The following is a 23,277-nucleotide window of genomic DNA, read 5'->3' as shown; positions in this document are numbered from 1 at the left end:
GCGTTCGGGGCCCGCAGAGCCCCGCTCACGCTGCGGGAGCACGATGCACACTGCCAGCCCTAACGTGGGCTGGGGAGCAGGGAATGAACTTCTCCTGGGTACCTGGAAAATCGCAGGTGGTGCCTAAGCTGTGGGGCTGGTCACTAGGCTAGAGCTGGGAGGATGGCGAGGGGATGAGCGCGTGGAGGGATGCAGGAAGGGTGGAGGGCGTGCGAGGGAGAGACGGGGCGTGCGACAAGAGGAAAAAGTTATCGACAAAGGGGGAGAAGGAGGGAGGAATGAATGAGGAGAGGGCTGTAGGAGGACGGGTTGCGTGKGGAATGAATGGACGGGGATACTCAGGAAGAGAGGGATGCTTTCCAGCAGGTGGGACACAGACACACAGCTCAGATGGTCCTACATCTTCTCCAAGCATACTTTCCCTCCACGAAGAGCTGGGGAACCAGAGCAGTTGCTGCCAAACCTCTTGGAGCCATGCTGAGCTCAGGCTGGCCCTGACAGCRGGGATTTAGCTTCTGCCCTGTGCTTGGGCCCTGCGCTGGAGGGGAGGGACCATGCTGTGGGCTGAGGGCGATGCAGGGGGACAACCACAGTGACAGCTGCAGTGAAGACCAGATCCTGCACTGCCACAWGGTGCATCTGGGTCCTGGTAGCCGGGTAGGGACCCGTGCATGGAGGTGATGCGTGCTGTCCCCTGGCCATGCAGGGCAAGGGGAAGGACACATCCATTGATCGGCCCCAGAGTTATTCCCTTTGTGTATCTGAGTGAACTTCAGGGGTTTTGTGGTCCTGCTGTGTGGGGAGACCCGGGGGCACAGGCCCGGTGCTTGCTGCTCCTTGCTGTGCCCATGCAGCCTGGCTGGCCTCCGGGGCAAGCAGAATTTGCAACAGTGCCATCGAAGGCAGTGGCAGCCTGCACCGGGCCTGCTGAGATGGCCAAACCCTGAGCTTCGTGGCCGTGTTGCAGCCTCTGCCCCGCTCCATCCACGGCCGGCGGGCAGCCGTCCGCGCGGGGCGCCGGGGAGGTGCGAGACTCGTCTGGGGCTGGCTCGGCGTGTGAGCCCGACTAGTCTGAGCACCTGCGATGGGCGTGCTTGTGTGCGGTGCCTCGGAGGGACGCGTCCCCCGCAGGCTCCTATCCGCCCATCTGCTTGGCTTGTGGGTGACTCTTTCTTCATGAGCAGATTCCCCAAATCGATACCGGGCTCTCTGTCAAAGGCAGGGGCAGCGCGCCCGGAGCGGCTCTGCCCAGGAGCAGCACCGAGCTGGGCGCACACCGCGCTGGCTTCCCCCCAGCCACCCCAYCCTGCCACGTGCCAGGAAAGCTCAAACTTTAATCGGTCTTTTTGGCAGGCGGGGAGCCCAATCCAGGGCTGTTTTCCATTGCTGAGGCCGGAGTAACGCTTGGCCGTGGGCAGCTCGGCCGTGGGCTCCCCGGGCGGTGGGCGCTCCGGGGGGCTTGCGACTGCACGGCCGTTCCTCCGCCGGCCGTGCCAGCCAAGGCGGCCGCTTCGGGCTCTGCAGCGCTCCTCCCCGGCAAGAGCGCCTCCAGCAGCACTGCTTTCCCGGCATCTACCACCGCCTCCTCCCCAGGCACCCAGGACCTTCCAGCTTCCTGCAGCCCTCGGAGGGCTCAGGCACGGAGAACGCAGCAAAATTCAGCAGGGTCCGTGTCATGCTCTCAGCAAACCTGATTTCCCCCCGCTACTGCCACTGGTTTTCCTTTTTGAAGTCAGCAGGCTGGTTTACCTCAGTGCCCATGTCAGAACAACYAGTAGGAATAAGGGCTTGGGAAAGCTTTATTTGCTGACACCATTCATTTCAGCAAAAATACAGATGCAGATATATCCCCAGAGAAGTGTCTGCACTGGTATAGTTTCTTTGGTCTGGSTGAAGAAACCAGACTATCTTTATTCCAGCTACGGCGGCACATATTTAATATGAACTAGGCCACAGTGGCAGCTCCTAATAGGTCTGTGGTTGGGTGTTAGGCAGGCCTAAGTTGCATTATTTTTCCCAAAGAGTTTTTTTTTTTATTAGCCTGTTTATTCTCTGTATGTTGGCTGCCTTGCAAAGCTGTGTGGTAGGAGCCTGCATTCAGGTGGACTTGAAGTCTCGCAGCCTGTTTTGGCTGGGGAAGTTGTTGGATGCAGGGGTTCAGACCCAGCTGTGCTTTATCACTCTCCCTGATTTTTAGAGGAGGACCTTCAGTGCCAAAAAAAAAAAAAAAAAAAAAAAAGGTGTTTGCTTTATCTTGGTTGGCTTTATATCACATCACCCTCGTATACCCTCGTGTATCTGTTCCTTGTTCTCAGGGACTCTCAAGGATGACTGCTGCAGTTTGCTATCTGTAAGTGTTCAGAAGCTGGTCAGCCCAATAGGGTTTGATCAAAAGGGTTTTCTTTTTCCTCCTATTTTTTTGAAAATACAGGCTATTTAAACTATAATAACTTGTGTATGTTTAGTGGGAGGGGATTTTTGAAGATGAAGCTCTTCCCCTGTGCTGCRTTATCTCACTTTATGTGTATGAGAGAATCTCGGTGGTTTTCGTTAGCTCCTGGCTCCAGGAGCARGGAATTTAGGAGCCCACGGGTAGCATATGATGTGCAATCAAGCTGCAGCTGTGGTTGCCCCTCTCCTCCCTGCTCAGGTTATAACGAGCAGAGGGGCTGATGGCCTGCTTCTGCTGCCAAGGTTGACGGGCCATGGTCAAGCCCTGGCTCTGATGGTGCGAAAGGAGGTCGCTTCCCTCCCGAAGCGGCCAGCGAGGGACGGAGCCCTCCGTGCAGGCTGGCAGGGCCCCTCGGAGCCCGCTTGCCCGTAGCACCTCTCCCCGGCCGCTCCGCAGGCTGGACCCGCGCTCCGGACCACCACGGGAGCGTGGGCTGCTCCTACCCGTCCCCGGCGCGAGCCGTCCGCCAGGGAGAAAGCGCCCTGCTGCTTGCTTTTGCTTTCTTCCCTTTTCCAGCTGCCGCTGGTTGGACCACTCCGAGTCTTGCTTGGTGCCTGTAAGACGCTCGCTGGTTTGGGGAATTTGGTTAAAAACTATTCATGATGTGTTTTTTTTAATAACGTATACATTCATTCATTGATTCGTGTGCCCACAATGAAATCTATATAAAATTCTTTTAATCTTGCAGGCTTTCTGACTAAAGCAAACACCAAACTTCTGTAGCGCTCAAGACTTTTGTGTTTTATGAGAACCTGGCTTTTTTTTGAGATTCTTTTTGGCAACAAGCAAAGCTTTGTGCTTTGTAGACTGCCTAGGTTAGGGTCCTTTGGCAGTATTACAAGATAATTAGATGTTTATAGCTGATGATAACAACTCTTCACTATAGTAGAAGTGCTTAGAAGCCCCATTAAATGCTCGTTTCTTAATTGGAGAGGGATTACTTCAAAAGAAACTGTTTTCTTTCTCCTTTTTTCCTCCCTTCTTTATACAATTTAAAGAAAGAAAGTTTCTAAAGTATGAATGTTTCTGCACTCCTTCTTTGGTATAAAATTTCTTTTTTGACTCATCTGCTGGGGAAAAAGTTTCAATCTTCAAACTCATCAAAGTTATTCAGTTCAGACCAAAGAATAGGGGAATTTTCATTTGCACACTGGAAGTTTCAATAAGAAAAAAACACGGTCTGCCTGCTTTAGTGTGAGCAACAGAGGGAATTAGCTGTAATAACTTACAGATTTCTCTCCCTTTTTGGTGCGTGGAAATAATACGAAGTGCATGTTGGAAAGAGGAAAAGGTTTGCATGATGCCTTTAAGGCTTCCACCTGCTTTTTCTGCCCCAGTAAAACCACAGCAAACACTCGCCCAGCTTCTACACTGTTGTTATTATCAATGCAAACCGGATGACTTCTGTGGCAGCGATTGGCTGCAGGAAGCACATGCAAATCAGTCAGTTGGTTCTTTATAAAAAAAAAAAGTACTATTAATTTCTTTTTACAAATAGACTGGAAAGAGTTAAAGGTCCTCACGCAAAGGGGAGAAAAGGGTGAAGGGGTGTCCATCTAAATTTGAATATTCTTCTTTCTTTATCTGAGCGTGTACTTTGCCTCTTTTATGAAGGAGAGGAGCAATCTGTGTAAAGTTGACTATTCCCACCCTTTTCTTGCAGCTGTCCCTGAAGGTGAGCATGGCCCCGGGTGTGGTGGCAGCCATCACTTCAAGGGTAAATGACGTTTTTTGGCATTGATAAGGTTGGAAGAAGATATGCTGGCGCTTGGTGGCAGGGTGCACTGCTTGTTCCTGGGCTGGAGACAGTGCTCTAGCTTCTTCACGATTGGAAAGGGGTGGGAGCACAGACTTGAGGGAGAGAGCAGGGTAAATAGTCTGCAAATAGGGATCRGGCGTATTGGAAGAAACGAGCTGAGTTTGAAAGGGACTGAGGGAAGACGGATGAGACCTTGCTTCCTCCCCTGAGGACATCTCATTCTGCCCCTGCCTCTCTGAGGACAGCCTTTATGGTGTGTGCTTCTACCACACCCAACACATTGTCCTGGCTGAGCCACCACTAAGGCATAGGAAAGGACATGGGAGACCAGGAAAGCTGGGAGGGCTTCCCAGCTCCTGAAGGTGTAGCAGTGGGGAACAGTGTCCTGAATATGCCTCAAACTGGGAGCCACACCAGCCAGCTAGTTGGGTAAGCCTGCTGAAAGCCCTGAGGAGAAGTCAGGGAGTCTAGGAGGGCTCCCAGTGCTCATTCCCCTTGGGCTCTGCGTGAGAAATGAATGATGCAAAAGGTGAGGAACACAACAGCAAATTGAGGCAGTGGGAAAAGGAGTGAGGGGGATGCGAAGAGCAACAGGAGGAAAGTGCACCCTCAGAGCTGATGAATATTCTAGTGACTATGTTGAGGAATCAGAAATTTGAAAGTCTGATGGTTTATTATAATTGCACGTTCATTTGTGCTATTTAGTGGAAGCCACATGTGCCTGTTGCCTGGGACTGCGACCTGTTATTAAAATCAGTTGTGCCTCCTTTTCCAGAGATCAAGATGAGCAGTGATGCGGCAGACTCCACAGACAGTCGACACGAACCCGACCAGGTGGAGCCAGGTAAGGAGAGCCAGGACATGGGGACAACCAGGGAAGCCATGACAAGAGAGGGGACAGAGAAGGGGGGGGACTCGGGTGCTGGAAGTTCCTGTCTGTGCTCTGCTTGTCTCCTGCTGCTGCTACCCTGCGCTCTTCCACCCGGCTTGGGAGTTCATCAAGAATGTGCTCTGAGCTAGCTTTGCATTCGTATCTTAATCAGCGTGCAAGATCCCTCTGTAACAGCAGTGAATGAATCAGTTCATGTCTTAGTAATGTCCTTGGTGGTTTCAGCATGGAAATAGGCTCATGTCTTGCCAAAAGAATAATGCCATTGAAGTATTCTTGGTCTGTTCRGTTTAACACAAACTTCATTGTATGCAGGGTTCATGTCAGCAATGTTTCCTTAGCCAAAACTCGCAGAGACTAAGCCTTTTTTGCTGCATACATGTAGAAATATGGAATTGGGAGGGACTTCTGGAATAATCAAACACAACTAGGTAGTTCCAGCAAAAATTTATCACTCTTCATCTTAAAATTTGATTGGGTTTCTCATCTCCGCTACAGCTACCTGACAGCCGTTCAGACTCTGGCTGTGCTGCRATTAGAAGCCCTGGTTTTCCTTGAATATGAAAAGCTGAAGAACAGGGTGTTCCTCTKAAGGTTCAGCACTGGCATGAGTGTCGATCGCTGCCAGTTTAGCCACCAAGGCCGGCAGTGCCGCRGAGTGTCATCCACACCACGCACAGCAGTTTTCATTGTTACTTCTGACTGCTGCTGCTTGCAGTGCAGGACCTCAAGGATGTAACGGCACAAAAAGCCAGGGTCAGGTTCATTTTTAGGCAAATAAACAGCAGTAAGAAAAATAAACATTTTTAGCATTCATTAGTTATTTTGTTAACAAATGCATATTGCCTGAAGATGTGAGACTCATCTACAGGCTTAGAAATAAAAACTTTTCAAACCTAAATCTCTTAGAGAAACTGTCAAAAAATCTTTGCTCTTTGAGTAATGAAGAACCCTTAACTCGGGTGGTGGGAGGAGAGGAGGATTTGTAAAAGCAGATTGAAGCCTTAAATGTAATGATTCTACCATTTCTCCTTTGCTTGTGTCAACTGAAAGGAACTAGACAAAATGAGATCTCAGTAAAGCCAGGCAACCCTGGGTATGTTTTAATGGGACTCAAACTACCCCTTTATTTACATCATACATTGAGGACTARAAACCTTCTGTGCTCTCAGTTATTAGGTTGGGTTCTCTGACATAATCTAAAGCAGAGATAAAATCCGGTTCTATTCATGGCCATGAACTCCTACTGACTCTGGTAAGGTCAGACTTCTGCTCCTGGCTTTCAGTTGATCCCGAGGTAGTTTCTGAGATAAGTGCCTCAAAGCTGCCTAGCAACAAACGTGTCCCCAAATTCCTGAGCTCTTTTACAAATCCTGGTAATTGCTATAGGGCCTTAAAGAGGAGTCAGATTCTCCTGAAATGTGTCATGGGTCTTAGCACACAGAGCTGATGGATAGCGTAGCTGATTCAAGATTTGGAAAGATTGGCCTATTAATTGAGTTGGGATTTTTTTTTGTTTTGTTTTTGCTAAATGTAGTGGGCTACTCTCACTGCTAATATTGCAGTGTGTAGTGTTAAACAGATGACAAGCTGGTATCACGGCTGATCGGATAAGACATGCTTTTCAATACACGCTTCTTAGATAGCCAGTAGTGTTAGCTGTGGCACCTCTTTCTAGTGGAAACTGAGAAAAGAATGCAGAGAAGTGAAGTCAGTTTGTTTTAAAACTGGAAAAATATTTGCAAATGGATTAGCTCTGTTATGTCAGCCTTCAAATCAAGCAGGGAAAGCAGAACAAGTAAATCTCCTTCAGCAGTGACGCTTCCCTGCAGCCYGATACAAGGAACCTGTTTAAAGCGCTCTATATCTAACACAGTTCCCAGAACAGGTCGATCTGTTCAGGACCCTCAGAAATCGCCACATTAGAGGCAGCTGTGGCAAGAGACATAGCTGTGAGCGAGCAGCTGCCTGTGGGACTTGTGCGTCCTCTCTAGCACCAGCTCAAAAGCTCTCCTCAAGGCAGCAGTCCYGGCTCCCCTGCAGGACTCCAAAAGCAGAGGCTGCTCAGAGCAGCCGTACACGTGGTGTTTCGGAGCGGGTAAATACCTGGGAAGTGGCGACATTTGTCAAGATCGGCCCAACGGACAGCCACAACCAGCCAAGCCCRCTGAGGGTCTGCCTGGATGTTTACCTAAAACCTCGACAAATCTTTGTATTTTTATTTTTGCTCTCTTTCTGACTGTTTTGTTTATAAACAACAAAGCACTTCGTCCTGAACTTCCCTGAAAGTTTTTATTTTCCCTGACATACATTGTCAGAGGAGTATTTACTGCAGTGCCAAATAGTTAGGCATTTTATTTACCAGATTTATGCAGGAAATTTTGTTTTCTAATGACTCATTAACTGAAGACCCATTCCCCTAATGAACTGATCCAATCCAAACAGTTCCCCAGGACTCTGGTCCCCTCAAGAGGACAGGACAGTTACCAAAGTACCTATATTATAGCTTACAAAGAATGGAAAAAGTTTTAGGTGTGGATTTACAAAGGCTTTTGATCACCAAACGATGCARACTGGCTCCAAGAACAGAATTAAAAAAAAAAAAAAAAAAGTCTTGGTAAAGTTAGATGCCAAGATGCTTTCATAGACCAAGCCCTTGATCTAAAACTGATGCCTAAAGATCTGATGGGAAGTGTCATTAGAAGAACCATAATCTCAGCCTTTCATTTCTCTGCCAGTTCTAGGCTTACAGGCAAAAACGGTAAATTGGGGCACTTTGTAAGTGTTTAAAATAATCATTTTCCTTTTTCCACCTCTTTTTATCCGCCTCTTTTTTCCCTCCCTTTTTTCTTTCTCCCATGCTTTCTTTTCCCCCACTTTCTTTTTTCTCTTCTTTTCCTTTTCCACTCTTTTCACTGCTTTATTCTTCTTGATTTTTTCTTTCGAAATTGTTAATATTTTTCATCTTTCATAGGAGATTTGGAAAGCTAGGCYTGTTTTTATTTCTCATCCACGTCAATTTCATAGAAAATATTTTAAAACTTTTGGTAACATTTTCTCCAGCAAAAATACTTGATTTCTTTTCCCCCCATGTCTCCTAGCTGCAGTGAAATTTTCCYGTTTTGGAAAAAGCTATTATTTAAACATCAAAAAAAAAAAAAATCTTTCTAAGCAGCGACCCCCTCCCTGGTCCCGTGTACCTTGTGCCCCCCTTAGCTCTGCCCCTCTTCCCAGAGCAGGCGAGAGAGGGGGCAGAGGACCGAGCAGGGGCCGGCCGGGCTGTGCCGCCCTCGGCTCCGCCGGCGSCTCGCTGCCGGCGCGCGAGCCCGGTCCCCTGGCCCGTTCGGTGGCCGCGCGGCGCTGGTCGGCGGGCCCCTGCCTCCATGGGGGGTAAGGACGAGCACGAGGGCTCGGTGCTCGGCTGTGAGCTCTTTTCATCTTTTTGAACTGATGAAAGCCACGCCAGCAAGTTCTGGGTTGTTTTTTTTTTCTTTTTTTTTTAATGGGAACTGTGGGGGCTTGGCACTGCCGAGTGTCGCCCCTGGTCTTGCCGCCGAGAGGCAGCGATCTCCCCCTTCTTGTGGTTTCTCTGAGCCGTCGGTATCTGATGCAACAAAACGCTGAGGTGGGACTTGCCTCYGTCTGTCTGTCTGTGTCAGACACTTGTTCCCCGTTTATCTGCCTGATCAAACAGGTTACACCAAGCAAAGCTACTTCCCTTTGATTTCATCTGCTGAGGCTACGGGGGGGAAGCCAAAGCTCCGACGAAAGGGCGATAGGGAAGCTCTTCAAACACAACCACGGGTAACTGAATAGCCGCGGGCGCTCGGAGCACCTTCCCTCGCCGCCCGGCACGGCGGGGAACCGGGCGGCCGCCCGGGGGCACGTGCAGGGCGCCGCGGCGGGGACACGGGCAAGCGCAGCGCAGGGGAGCCCCGTGGAGCTGTCCCCGCCGCGCGAGCAGCTCCCACCCGCCCCAGGACGCGGCGGCTGGGCTCTGGTGGTGGTTTGATTATGGTTATCTAACCCTCATGGCCTGGGAAGCTCCTCTGGTGCCTGAGGAAGCAAGAGAGCAGACATCTCTCTGAAGCTAAGAAAGACCTGTTCCACCCAACCGGCAGCACTCGTCACGGTGGTAAGGAGCTCTGATGCGTCTGCTGCCGGGGCCTCGCAGAGTGTCCTTCCTTTCCCTTGAGTGTCACTGCCTGAATCCTCACCTTCACCCAGCTTACGACTGTGCCAAGGCGTCAGCAAGAGACGAGCATCTGCATCCACAGCCGTGGAAAGACACCCACGGTCCCCTGGCAGTGAAGGCAAGAAAGCAAGAGCAGCTCTGGAACTGGCCACCAGAATCTCCCACCCAAGCACTAGACCCCTCGGGTACCCCCACTGCTGTCTGCAGTGCCAGTGCGGGTGGCATCAAGCCCATACCAGGGTGGCAGAGCCCTTGTCTCAGTGCGTCTCCCTGCTGCACGCTACCTGGGCATACTTGATCAGTCAGTTTTTGTTCCTCAGCTGCAAAGTGGAAGTCCTCGTCTCCTCTCCCACCTCCTTGTCAGAGTGTGAGCAGTTTAGGGTGGGTGCTGCTCTCCCTGGAGATGGGTGCAGCGCTCAGCAGAGTGGGGGTCTGCTATCCGCAGGGGTCTGGGGGCTCCGTTGTTTAGCATATTCCGGTWGTAGGTTTTTGAGCTTTCTGGTTAGGGTTTCTTTTAAACTCTTTGGCTCRGGCTTGAATAGAGTATGGGGCCTTTCACCTCTGCATCAGCTTGTAGCTCAGGCCAAAGCGAAGGTGCCTGCACTGCGTTATCCTGAGCAGTGCGACGGCTTGTGTGAAGGGAGGCGGTAGGCACTTGGGTTACGCTGCTTAGTGCAGATGGGCCCTCGGCAGACTCGGCAGGTGAACTAAGCAAGGTGCAAGCAGTGAGCTTTTCTCTCCTGCCTTTTGTTGCTGCCTCTTCAGATCTGGCTGGAAGCAGACTGTCAGGCCAAAGTCTTTTGAGGAAACTTGATGTGCCCCAGCGCCGTGCTGARCCTCRGCCTTGGCTACGCCTTTGCTCTCCRAGGCTAGCTCTCCCTCRTGAAATTTCCCTCAAAGCCTCCAGGATTTCTCTYGTCTTTTTCCCCTCCAGCCATGAACAACCCCAGGACAAGTCCCAAATAAATAAAAGCAGCAGCAGTCAGGCTGGAAACAGCTGGTTGCTATGGCAATTGGGCCTGCTCATGATTTGCATAAGGCTGATGATTTTCATAGCATAGCCACATTTAAGGCAAGCGGGAGAAATTTCCATATTCCCAGCTCCAAGTCAGTTGGGGTGTGGGGGAGGCCAAGAGGGGGATATTTGAAATTCAAATGAAGGTGATTAGGGTTTGAGGTTGAGTTACTTTTTTTTTTTTTTTCTTAAACATCCTATTATGGAAGAGGATGAAAAAGGATGGGGAGGGGAAAGAGGCACAAAAGGCTGGTTTGACTTGAATTAGAAGGGCAAAGGAAGAGCTGGTCTGATCTGCCTCTTGCCTCTGGTCTAAGGGAAGAGACTTGCCCTCTCCCAACACCTGCAGGTGAAATGTTTTCTGTGGGAACAACTGGTGCCTTCAGGTTTCCTTCTGAAAGTTGCCCGAGTCTCCCACACTCCCTGTCCTGTTTTCTCCCCTCAGTCCCCACCCTACATGAAGGGTATATCACGTTCAGAGCTGTCGTGGAACTAGAAGATGTGATTTCTTTGAGGCCTTGCTGATGAAGGAAAGGTATTTTTGTAACGCAGGGGTAGCCACCCAAATGAAACATTTTGAGCCTTCAGTGAAAGTTTCCTCTGAAGTCTTTGTAGCCATCTAACTGAGTCAGGACAGATTCACTTTCCTTGCTAGGTGGCCACAGCTTTCCCGTGGAGATGCTTGGTTTTGTCTGTGCTTTCAGTGTTAACGTTTGGCATGAAAATTGCAGCCCTAGTTGAGTGCCTTGAAAGCTCCCTGTCTGCTTTACTCTTTCCACTGCTTCCTTCAAAAAACACTTCTTGAAGTAAGCCTTGGCAGCAGTGAGCATCACAGCATGGCACATAGGGAAGGCACCAGTGTCTGTTCTGCTCCAGCTTCTGCTCTCCAGTGCAGCTGGATGCAAGTGGAGGGAATTAGGGTTAGCTACTGCAATGAAATCAGGCAGTTTAAGTGGGGTTCATGGAAGGAGAGTTTGTACCACCCAGGGCTTTGCCTACAAGTTCTGCAAAAGTTGCTGCTCTAAGTGTCAGGAACAGTATAGTGATATTCATGACTTGATATTCACTTGGGTCTCCAAAGTGAATTGAAATACTGAGGAATTCATTTGACGTTGAATATATTTTCTGCTTAGTAGAACCACATCCTTTTCAGTACAAGTTAGCATTTTGTGTCATTTACAGCCTGAGTGTCAAGTATTTTCTGTAGTTATGATGAATTACTGCCACTTCTTTTCTTTACCCACTCTTGGGTGATCTTTCAACTTTCCGTATTGTTTGAGGTGAGAGAGTTGATTCTTGTATCAGTTAATGGTAATGAATGAATTTCTCAGCTTCTAGCAAAGGCACTCTGGAAGGAATTCTGCAGCTATCCTGCCTTGTCAATCTCTAACAGCATTGTGTTTTATCAGCAGAAGTGCTAAAATACTTTGGGATAGGTGAGATTAATCTTAATTTTAGACACACAATACTTTGATGCTGAAGTCTGATCTACTCATCCCAGGCACTTTGTAAAGTCAATGATGCAAATTGGTATTTCCAGAAGGTGATTCATGTCCCTGCTGTCTATTCTGGGGGTGAGCTGAGTTGCCCTCTGGAAGCGCCTGCTTCCTTTCCTTGGCTGTACAGGGAGCCTAGAGCAACTGGCTTAGAATTAGACACTTAAAAGTTATCCTCCTAAGCCCAGGCAGCTGAATCCCCTGCCTAGTGTCTGCCTGGYGTTCTTCCTCCATCATCGTTCAGTTGTTCTGAATTTCCCTCCTAAATGCATACTGTAAAAAAATGATTCCCTGTGGGAATTTCCCAACACCTGTTGAAGACTAAAATCACTTTCTAAATCCCTGTCCTTTCTACGCAGCCAAGATCAAACTGTGAGTTGAATTAAGTATGTAGTTCGGTGGAAAGAGGAATAAAGTGAGCGTTCTGGCTGTGGCCCTGTTTCTGTTATCAGGCGGGAATCCATGGGTGCCTGTCACTCCCCGTAGGTGACACCTGCATGTTACTGCATGTGTTTGTTTTGCTAAGATGAAGGTGTGCTGCAATCTTGATTTTATTTTCTCCCATTATGCTGCTTTTATCCTCAAGTGCTGGACTGGCTCGGCAGCTTTCAGTGGGAAACGTGTCATTCTGATAGAGTGTCTGTATTTGGTTTTAATAGTAAACAAAGCATTCCAGGCAGGGGGAATAACAGGGGGTAGGGGGAAATCCATCCGGAACTGCTCTGCTGCTCCCATCCCCAGAGAAACCTCCCCAGGCAAACTCGCACCAGATCTGATGCCAGTGCTATGCAAAGCAGCTGCCAGGAGGAGCATAGTCCTTGTCTGCTGTGCTGCCAGGAGCCAGTTGAGCTTATCACTGCCTTATTCCCTCTGTCCAGAACTTCCACAATGTGGGGAATGAAGGCCTGTTTGAGGGGGAAGCTCCCTGGAAGTGTAGAGCAAGGGGCTCAAAGCAAACTTTCTCCGTTTAAATCCCAGGGCTTCCCTTGTTTGATGCAATTTAAGGAGGGSAGGACTGTGTCTGCAGTCTCTGGAGAGTTTAGATCCCATTGTGTCTGGGTGGTGTAGCAAGATAGCAAGAGGCAAGCTGGCTGGCATGAAGCTCCACCAAAATTAATGGAGTTCTGGTTTTTGGTAATGCTGGCAGTTTTCGGCAGTTGAGAATCTCCTGCCACCTACACTTGCCTTGCTTTTTAGCTCCTGGAGCTAAAAAAAAAAAAAAAAAAAAAAAAGTGCAAATCCTTTCTGTTTGAACAAACCATTCATTTAAGAAGAAAAATGACTACTTTGGTGTGAGTTTAATGTTGATAGAAACGGAGAGGAAACTGACTCTATTTTTAAAATACTTGTAGGAAAGTTATTGATTGAACTGAAGAAGAGAGTTGTCCTTATCACACCCAAACCATGGCTTACAGCTGAAATTATCTTAATTCTATTTGACATACAAGCTTTTACTGAAATAGAAAAAGATGAGAATTGTTTGCAAATCAATCTGTGCATAAATACTCACTGGTYCTGCTGAAAAGTTGAAGAGATTTGTGTATCCAGTTCCCATTTACATAACCACTGGGAGTAGAAATCACCTTGGTGAAATTTAAATATCTCACTAYTGAACATGTAAGCCTTAACCATCTGCCCCTGGGCCCCTTTGTAGGCAATGAAGAGAAACGGTCATCTCCAGAGGGCCGTTCGTCTCAGCCTAAGATAGATCAGATGAATGGCCTCTGGAGGTGCCTATTGCTCTTCCTTGTCTACCAAGACAGCCTGGGGAAATTAGCTTCGACTTAGACACCCAAGATATGACTTATTTAATGTCAATCTCTCATGCATATTTCCAGCATGTTCCACTGTCACAAAATACCTGGCTGAGGTGTTCTCAGACATCCTGTGATTTGGGGTGCGTAGTGCAAGAGAATAGAGCTTAGGACTTTGAGGAAGCTGTGTCAAGCCTTGTAGGAGAAGCAGTAGAGAAAATGAAAGATGAGAGTCTATCATCATCTGCATTTGATTATGCAAGGAGTGAAAATTAAAAGACAGGAAGTTTAGAAAAGGAAGAAAGAATGTGTTGAAGAATTTAGACCTGAGTATTTTGAACCCACTTTGTTTTTGGCAGTTCTGTTTGGAAAGTTTGGCTCCAGCCATGGTAGAGATGTGGAGTGAAATGCTGTTCCAGCTGTGGATCTTGAGTTCCAAGTGTTGGGTGTATGGTGGGTGACTCAGACCCATCATCACTGGAACTTAGGGATTTCCCTCCAGGTCTTTGAATCCTCCTTCAACAAAATGTTGCATTTGAACATGAACAAAACTCCTCCAAGAAATCAGATTACCTTTTATTTCCTGTTCTATTCTGGCAACTAGGAATTTCATTTCCCTCTTCTCTCCTTCTTGCCTTTCTTCCCTTCAGCTAYTGCCTTTATATCACATCAATCCCCTGTGGGTTTCAAAGGCAGAAAGAGCAGGCCTTGAAGATCATCACACAGTCCTGCTCAGGTGTGTTGATACAGATTGTGATCATCTATTAACACTATCAGCATTTCCATCATTTAAATATGAAGTCGTTGGCTCTTGGGGCTTAGTGTTGGAACACAATGAATGAACAAATTCCTCAGGCAGGAGCAGCTGGAGAGAGGTSGTCAGGGATTGTTACAGCAAGAGGAATGGGGGGCATGGAAGCACGTGGCAAATTGGAGGTTGTAGCAGGAGTGGGGAATTAAATGGAGAAGATGAAGAGCTGAGATTGGGAAGAGAAAAAGCTTTGAAAAGCGGGTTGGAAGGAAGACAGGAAGTGAGGGCAGGTTCTGGCACAGCAGAAATGCAGGCAGGATGAGGGAAAGATCCAAGGCTGGATTGGGGCTGAGTTGCAGGAGATGAGAGAAAAATCAGGGAGATGTCAAGGCATAAAGAGGAAGCACAACGAAGCCATCAGAGCAGGTCAGCAGCAACACCTTGCACTAAGAAGTATTGTCCTTGGTATTGTCCAGTAACAAAGACCTACAGCTCTGCCAAACAAGGGCGACAAAGGCACTTTAGTTTCCATCGTCAAGCTATTAGCATGTGGCAGATAAAATCTTAAGAAAAGTGTCTAGATAACAGAGGACAAAGTGCCATGAAATTGTTAAGAGGTTTTCTTATACTGACTCTACAGGTATTTTGCCATCTATGAATAATTGTACCAAGCGCACTGCTGCTGAAGATCTCAGAGAAACATACTGATTCACCTGGGAATATTAGGTGTATGTTGCAAGCAGAAAAGCTGTGCACTAAATTAGGGTAGAGGCTTGTTCAGTCAAAAGCACGYCAGTGGAAGAGTTGGATCTGTACTTCTGCCTGCACAGCCTCTCTYACCCCCTTCCCGACTTTTTGCAAGAGAGGGACATGAGCTCGTGAAAAACATGATGTGTTGAAGCTTGATCAGATCACAAGGCATGGGCTATGCTTTATGAGAAACGTTATACTGGAAGAAACAGGAGGAGGAGGCCTCGGGGGTTTGTGCTGGGGGATATGAACAATTTAARATTATTTACCACAAATTCAGTTGGGCTGGAGGAGAATGACTTAGGGAATGTATTGCAAAGGGAAGAGAAGGGGTTTCTTGGGGTTGCCTTTGCAACTAAAAAGGCTTCGTGGAATCCCTTAAAACATTCATATCTGTAGTATATAGCCTTTCCTCTGTGATGTTCTTGATGAATTTGGCAGGTGTGATGGGGGGGGGGGAAAGTGTTTATCATCAAAGGGGAATGAGTGAGGACCTGTGAGGTACCTTCAGGCTGAAACCTGTCTGATTTTCCCCCTGTGTCTGCCAATCTCTTTTGGAATCAAGGAGACGCCTCTTTAGCACAACCCCACGGCACCCTCTGTTCCTTGAGATATCCCAGAGTTACTCGGTGCCACAAGGGTACCTGAAGCTCCCTGGTTAACAGCCTCGGCCACCTTCTCACTAGCCTCTCGCACGGTTAGCTTTTGCTTTACGTATAACACCTTGCTCCTGGATTTCTGTGGAGGTTTGTAACGTCCTCCAGCTTACCTCCACTGGTATCTCCCTTCCAATCAGTAAGCTCTCCCCCACCCTTGCTCCTTGGCCAAGTATCTCTAGGCAGAAGTAGTTCTGTTTATTTCTGCAAAGAGCTGGTATCACGAAAGGTTGCAAAAGCTGCCTTTGTGCATCCATTACTGCATTCACGTTGCTTTCACCTTCCTGCTCTTTTCCATACTCTTACAGTAAGCTTAGCTGGGCTAGCAGCATGTCTTCAGTTATGTTGTCCTGAGTTCTGTAGAGTCTAGATCGATGACGACTGTCATTAATACTGAGATCTCTTTCTGTTTGTTTCGTTGTAGGAAATGAGCAGAATGGGCTGGAATTTAACAGGCAGGTAAGAGTCTCCCTGGGTTACCAGGTATCCTTCTGCTTTCTTGAGTTACAGTGTTTTAATTCCTTGTCTTGATGAGTCCCGAGGAGCTACTGCTAGGAGATAAAGTGTTAGGTAATAAGCTACCGTTAAATAGACCACATAAGTCCTTCACAATTCCCCCTATGGGACAGAATGACACATTGTACTTCTGGTTTCCAGGCCTTCCTATTTCCTTGATGTTTGGCTGATTATAGTTTCTTTAATAAATCACCATTTGCTGGAGGCTTTTTCTGGCTTTTTAATTTTAAAAGGGACCTCAGTTACACTGCGGAACATGCAAATCTCACCCCAAAGCTCCATGCATTTCTACTGCATGTGACACTGGCACTGAAAGCACTGCAGTATGCAAGACTGAGAGCACAAGGCTGACTCACAGGAGTATCAGCAAGGACTGAAGATGAGGTGGTTTGAGGTCTTGGAGTGCCTGGGTCAAGACCAGGCCTGCCTGCAACRGCAGATTCCTCTTTGCAAGACAGTGGGGAAAGGGACAGTAGATAAATGCAAGTGTTTCTGAAAACGAGGGGAGCATAGCCCCAGTTACAAATGAATAATCTGAAGAACTACTGTCTTTGCTGTGTTAGCTGGTCTCTATCCTCCTCTACTTTTTGCAGCTAAAAGCAGTTCCTATCTTACTAACTGCCTGGATGTTTTTGRAGCTTAAACCAGAATTGCAGGAGGAGGCTAGTGTACTCCAGAGAGTATTGATCTTGAGTCTATGCAGAAGCATGAGAAAATGCTCTGAGCCCAGGACTAAGGGTTGCTGTGGCCATCGGTGGTGTTGGACTGAGACCTTGTAAACAGAAGGGGGATGCCCAGAGTGCTAGCCAGCTGACCTGCCACAGGGCTCTGGGGTATGGCCAAGGAGCTGGAGCGAGGAAAGCAAAGAGGGCTGTAACTCCATGGGCAAGCACTAGTGTTTAAAGCAGATGTTCGCACTCTAACAGTTCAGCAGCCTTCCTGCTTCCAGTTTTACTTTCCTCGGGTTCAAGGGTTGTGATCCTTTGCAAAGGCTTCCTGCTGACAGCAGGTGGGCAGCTGAAGCCTCTCCCTGTGACTTTTCTGTCCTCAAGTTTGCCTTGGTGGCTCTTTGTCTGACAGATGTCAGCAGGCTCCTGTTTGTTTGTTTGGTTTGGCTGCTCTGCTTTTGGGTGGGTCGTAACTTCCTATCCAAGATGTCTTAACACGCTCAGCCATCTTCCAGGTTTTTGGAAAACCCAGCTGAAAACAAAAAGTCTTGTGTCTCCAGCTCTGTGGATTGCAGAGCTCAAAGCACAGGCTTTCTGCATGCCAGGAGAAGAATCCAATCTGCTCATAACTAGTGATAAAAGAAAATTCCCTCAAGATAGAAATAAGCTATGAACATACGCGATTGCTACATGTTGCAAACTTTTCCTATGGCAACACCACAAAGATGTTAGAACTGGATCCTCRGCTGAGGTCAATCAAGGAAACATTATTGACTAGTGAAGCAGTGCTGCTTTAATCAGCTGATGATTTGACTCGTTATCGCTAAGATCCTCGTCCTCTGCATGCCACTGAATGAGAGGATGCTGGTAAACTTTTGGGGACAGATAGCTTTGAAGTCTATAGGATTTTAGCCAGAGTCTGCTTGATAGAGATGTCCTCCTCCTACAGAGATTGGGCTTTTATGATAGTCTTTTGCCACATTCACTTCCCCCTCTTGTTTTTCTCTTTCCACTGTGGTAAATTCCTTTTGTTTATGCCAACACATCTATCTGTACATGTAGCTGCATAGCAAATCTGACTGGGAACTGATCAAGGTTTAAAAAGCAGAAGTCTGGGAGCAAGCACATTTTAATAGTTTTTTTAAAGCTGTGCTGATTCCCCAGAACATCAGTAGTGTCCACAGAAAGTGTCTTATGGTGATGTCAGTGGTGGGGTTATAACAGCTTCATGTGAGTGGACATAGGTACATGTAAACAGGCCTGAAGGGAGTGTGGCTCTTTGTCTCCCTCTCTTGGCTAGCCCATGTGTTTACTTGAGCTATTATTATTATTACTATTATTTAAATGATAATAAGCCCAAATGCATGCAGATGATGCACTCAGGTTTCCGGCTGACCTCAGCTATTGGTGAATTTATCTTCAGTTCAGCAAATACATTTGAAATGACAAGAAGAAGGAAGAGCAGAGATATGTAAATATCAAAATGTTTTCACGTAAAATCAGGAGCTGAGCTTCTTCATTAGGGGTGGAGGTTGACAGTTTTTTAATTTTGGCTTGGGGTTTTTTTTTTTTTTTTTTTTTTTTTTTTTTTTTTTTGTTTTTGTTTTTGTTTTTGTTACCTTGCTGTTCAAGTTCTCAAACCGAAGCCAGAGAAGCACAGTTTGAAACCAAACTGGTGACTGAATGCAAAAGCTGCTGAGCTCTTTTTGACTTTATTTGGAGTGCTGGGTGCTAATCACTTTGAAGATCATAAATCTCACATCATTTAAGCCTCTCTCCCAGTCTTTGTAGATGGCCTACATTTCAGGTCTGCTTACCTCCCATGTTACGCTCCAGGCAGGAAGAGAAGGGTGGAGTGACCTGGTTAGACCCCTTACTTGCCTACCAATTCCCTACTGCAGCTGCTCTCACCTTGAAAACAGGGGGGAGGGAAACTCTTGTGGAGTTTGAGGTTTTCTTGCAGTTTGTGGGTCAGCCCTGTTCTTTATGAGAAAGCTGCCTTCTGATCCCTCAACCTATTTGGCAAACACTTCTTCCCCTCTCCCCTCTTCAAACTCTCCTCCCACCTGGATGCAACAGTAATTTGTATGTGAATGAGGGGGAAAGGGTGTGTATGGAAAAAGAAGCATCTTCTGCCTTGCCTATCTGGTTTGGTTTGGCTTTTTATTTAGCGAGTCTAATGCCAGTTGTTTCCTGTTTATATCAAGGGAAATGCAAAGAGACAGTAATAAACTTTCACCTTCAGTACTGGCAACCTGGATAGGGACATCAGCTTCTTGATGGTTTAGGATCCTGTCCAGAGCATGTCAAGGAGAAAAGTGAGTAACTCAGAAAATGCAGCTTCAGAACCTTGCAACAAAAGGGAATCAAGTGAGGCCTGTAAATGGTATGAATGAAAATGTCAAAATCAGGACTTTTCCTTGGTATAACATGGTGATGTTCACCAGGTGATGCTGCTACAGTCTTATGAGGTCTTGTTTGTTTTATTTCCCCATGGGTATACATTGTGTGGAGCCTTTAAGGAAATACTGCATTGTTTGTTTTCATAGATCACACTAAAGAAAGCTGTTCTAGAGAGTCAGGTAATTCACCTTTTGTCTGGAGTCAATTCTTGAGGTACTGCTGCTTTCTGGAACACACACGGAGTGAGGACTGATGGTTTGGGGAGACAGCAGTGGCTGTGTGCTTGGTAGGCGCATAGTCCAGTATACAGTGCTATGCTTATGCATTGATCCACAGCCAGAGTAGGAAAAGACTCAGATTCTGAACCATTGATTTATTTACCACGAGGAAAATGTTGTGTAGGATTGTCATCTGTTAGTCCTTAGAGCAAGGCAGTCTCTGAGTGCCAGGTAGAATGAAGGCTTAGGTCTCCTCTCCTTCCAGAGGAGGGAATGGGAGGTCTTCTCCAAGCCCCTGCATGCTCTCAAGCACTGAGCTGCATGGTAGTGCTAGGAGGGAATAAGCCCATTTTGATGTAAGGCTAAAAGGTTCTTCATGACCAGTGCAGGAAAGGCTTGGAAGTGTTTGTGCATGCTCTGCATGCAAGTATGACATGAAGTTTTGTTCCAGCAAAAGGTAAATCCAGCAGACAGGCTGTCATTTGCTTAATGATAATGACAGGTTTGATATTTGTACCAATATAAATGTGATCCTGCTGTGAGACCTTGCAGTATTTAAGACAGACAAGCAGAGCATTAGTGTGCTTGAGCAGCCCAGTACTGAGTACAACTTGAATTTTCCAGTGGGTTCTTTACTCCTATCACTTAATTTTCTTTCRCACACATCAAGGGACGTCATAAGGATGTACCCCTTTCCTACAAGCCTTCCAGAAATAGGTTTGGGGGAAGCTTCAGCTGGGAAAAGGAGGTGACTTGGAGGTGTATTGCGGGTGCAGGAAAGATCTTCAGAGAATAAAGGAAAGTGTACAGAGTAAAACAGAGAAACACAGTTTGTGTTAGAAGTGGCCTGGTATTTCACACACACGTTAACTCAATGCTTAAACGTGCACATCAGGACCTGCACGTTGCCTTTCTAACTGTTGCATATGATTGTAAGGGACACATTTCAAAACTCCTCTGTTCCAGCGCTCAGTTAGCAGTAAATAATTGAGCTGCTGAAGACTCCATGTCAGTAGGAAGTGCATAGATTTTCTGGCCAATTGAGTGTGTCTGCTATTGTTTCCCAAAAGAGCAGTGAGAGGCTAGGGCTTCTGAAAAATTTCTCCTTTCTAAATCTGAGTGAAGGATCCTGTATGTTAAGATCCCCTGCCTCCTGCAAGTAGTGCCAAGGGGGAGGCTCCCTCAGGGGCTGGTTAGCTCCCAGGTCACCTCCCAGCCCTGTTCATGTCTGACAGAGTCATTGTCCAAGGAAACTTAGATTTTTGAGTTTTACTTGGGGTTTTCACTGGTTGTTTTGAGGGAGAGAGTGAAAACTGTCTCAGGTTTTCCTAGTTGATGTCAGTAGACATAGGATGCAAGAAAGGAAAATGGGCAAACTGCACCTGAGATCTAAAATCACCAGTGGTATTTTTTCAGTGTCATTAGTAACACTTTGACCTTGTTTGGTACTTTCCACCTACACGTCTGAAGGTATTTTGCTAATGAATTTAGCATCCCAGTGCCTCCAGAAGGCAGGGAGGTGTTTAACCGTGTCTTACATATCAAGCAGGTAGAGACTGACTGCCTGGCTTTTTCCAAAGATGCTGAGCACTGTGATTGCAGTCAAAATCACTTTATAGGACAGTTGCCTGTGGACACTGAGGCATATTGTAATCCTGGGACTTGCTCCATGGTAGAGCTGGGATATGGACTCAGATTCTCTGATTCATAGTCTTGTGTTCAACCACAGACAAGTTCTTCCTCCCCTCTATCCTTTTGAAGGTGGAAAGAAGGGACCGACTCGTTAGGTAGTTTATTATTAATATCTGGGATGCAAAACTCCTTGCAGATTTAATTTTGCTCAGTCAGGGCTTCCCTTCCCTCTGGGTTCTCTTCTCATAGTTTTTCATTCCATTTTGTGTTCCCACCTCCCCTAATCTCATGTGTTCCCCATGTCATTTCTGTTCCTGCTTGACTTTCCCCTGTGGGTARCTCAGGCTTCAGTTTGCCCCTCAGATTTCCATCGCAGTCCTGTTTTGCCCTCCTCTCAAGGAGAGGTTCACATCCGACTTCCTTCTCCCCTCAGGATCAATTCAGATCTCGCTCTCTCTTCTTCTCTGCTTTGCCTCAAGGTATCAGCCTAARTCTTGCATCTACTTTTCATCTCTTGAGCCTTCACTGACTGGAAATAGGCCCAGMTGTCCATGTCTGCCTTGACTGACATTGGATCTAAGCTGAACACCTCATTGGCCTTTCYCTTCTGAAGTTCCCTTGCTCTGTCCTAGGGATAGGCTGATTGCATAAATTTGTATTTGTGCATTGGTTTTTCATTTAAATGCAGCTCTTTGGGAAAGCATCAGAGAAAGCTCTGGCTTGAGGGAAAGTCCTCTGTTTCTATATATGTCACTGTTTTGCTTAGGACAGATACGTAGAGAAACCTCTTTTTCAAGCTAGCTTTTTCTGGAGCCTTACAGAGGGCCTCAGATAAGATTACTGGGAACAAATTCTATAACATCAGTGAGTTTGTGATGCAGGTAATAGGGGAGGGGGAGGTTAAAGTAGGAGGAAGGATTTGAGCTTTTATCCTAATTGATGGACTGAATTATTTTTATGTTAGCCGGTAACAGTTGACAACAAACCAGCATCACTTCTGAGTTGACTGGATTCCACCTACTCTTCGAGATCCAACTGCAGCCCATTGAAAAAAATCCTGCTTTCCTCCTTCAGRAAAGCTTCTAAAGATCAACCTGTATTTCTAAGTTATTTCCTACACTTGCTGCCTTGGTCCAGTAGCAATATATCTTGCGTAGGAGCCAGATGTTTCACAGCTGTCTTAAAGATGATGGAGAGACAGACAGGTCTCTCGCCAGAGGACGCATTTGTGGACTTCATGCAAATTGCTTACTCCAGCTGGCCTCCTGTCATTTATCCGGCTTGAGGAAGTCCTCTGTCTCTGTATATGGCACTGTTTTGCCTATGACAGATATRTAGAGGAACCTCTTCTTCAAACTAGGTTGTTMYGGTAAATGTTTTCTGAGCTTGCAGGGGACAAGCCCTGGTTTTGTGGAGCTATCTGTGGGGATGTAACAAATGTTTCCACGATAAAAACTCAGCTTAAGKCATGGTTGTCACTGCCAAGCCACTMTTTGGGTGATCGGCACTTTTTTATGTGCTGAGTTTCATGAACTGCAGTGCATGGATATGACTCCTCTGCCTACTGGAGAATTGCTCATTGGTAATAAGGAGAGGACTCTGAATTCTTGAAGGCCTTTCATCTGGTGAGCTCCAAGAATTCAATCAAAAGCCTGCACCACCCAGCAAGGGTGGGGCCCTGCACCCATTTTGCAGAAGGGCAAGTCATAGCATAAAAAGGTGAAGGTGATGGGGTTTCAAGCAAGGCCTCTAATTTTGGAAGCCTGACATCAGTGTGCACTTTCTCCCTTCCCAGAGGTGCTAATCTGCTAGTGCTCCATGTGAAAGCAGTGGGCTGAACCAGAGCTGCCCATCCCCTTAGGAAGCAGACATTGGTTTTTCCTAATGAGAAACCCTCTTGCCKTACTTCCCCAGCACATGGAAGTTGCCCAGAGCCAGAGGTGGAAGCTGAGAACTGGATTTGAGCTCCCTCTTCCCCTCAATCACTAGACTTTATTCCCTCCACTTGAAATGAAAGACTACGCAAAATTCTCCAGCAAAGTTGATCTTCTCTCACTCCTTTTCTATCACTCTCCCTTTCTTTTTAAATTATATTACTTACGTGTGTTTAATGCAAACCCTCT

The 23,277-nt window shown here is 47.0% G+C and overlaps 1 protein-coding gene across 1 annotated transcript in view; it reads left to right on the top strand.

Moving 5' to 3' along the window:
• POU2F3 (POU class 2 homeobox 3) overlaps window positions 1-23,277 on the top strand; it is a 43,484-nt gene that overhangs the window by 481 nt on the left and 19,726 nt on the right. The window contains exons 2-4 of the mRNA XM_085316898.1: window positions 4,116-4,169; window positions 4,987-5,055; window positions 16,142-16,176. Of these exons, the coding sequence (XP_085173024.1) occupies window positions 4,116-4,169; window positions 4,987-5,055; window positions 16,142-16,176 (158 nt within the window). The remainder of the gene's footprint in view (window positions 1-4,115; window positions 4,170-4,986; window positions 5,056-16,141; window positions 16,177-23,277) is intronic.

The sequence above is a fragment of the Rhea americana genome, unplaced genomic scaffold, assembly GCF_003343005.1.
Source record: "Rhea americana isolate MKP2758 unplaced genomic scaffold, rheAme1 scaffold_48, whole genome shotgun sequence".
In the NCBI taxonomy this organism is placed as follows: Eukaryota; Metazoa; Chordata; class Aves; order Rheiformes; family Rheidae; genus Rhea; species Rhea americana.
This window is presented reverse-complemented; position numbering and strand designations above follow the sequence as displayed.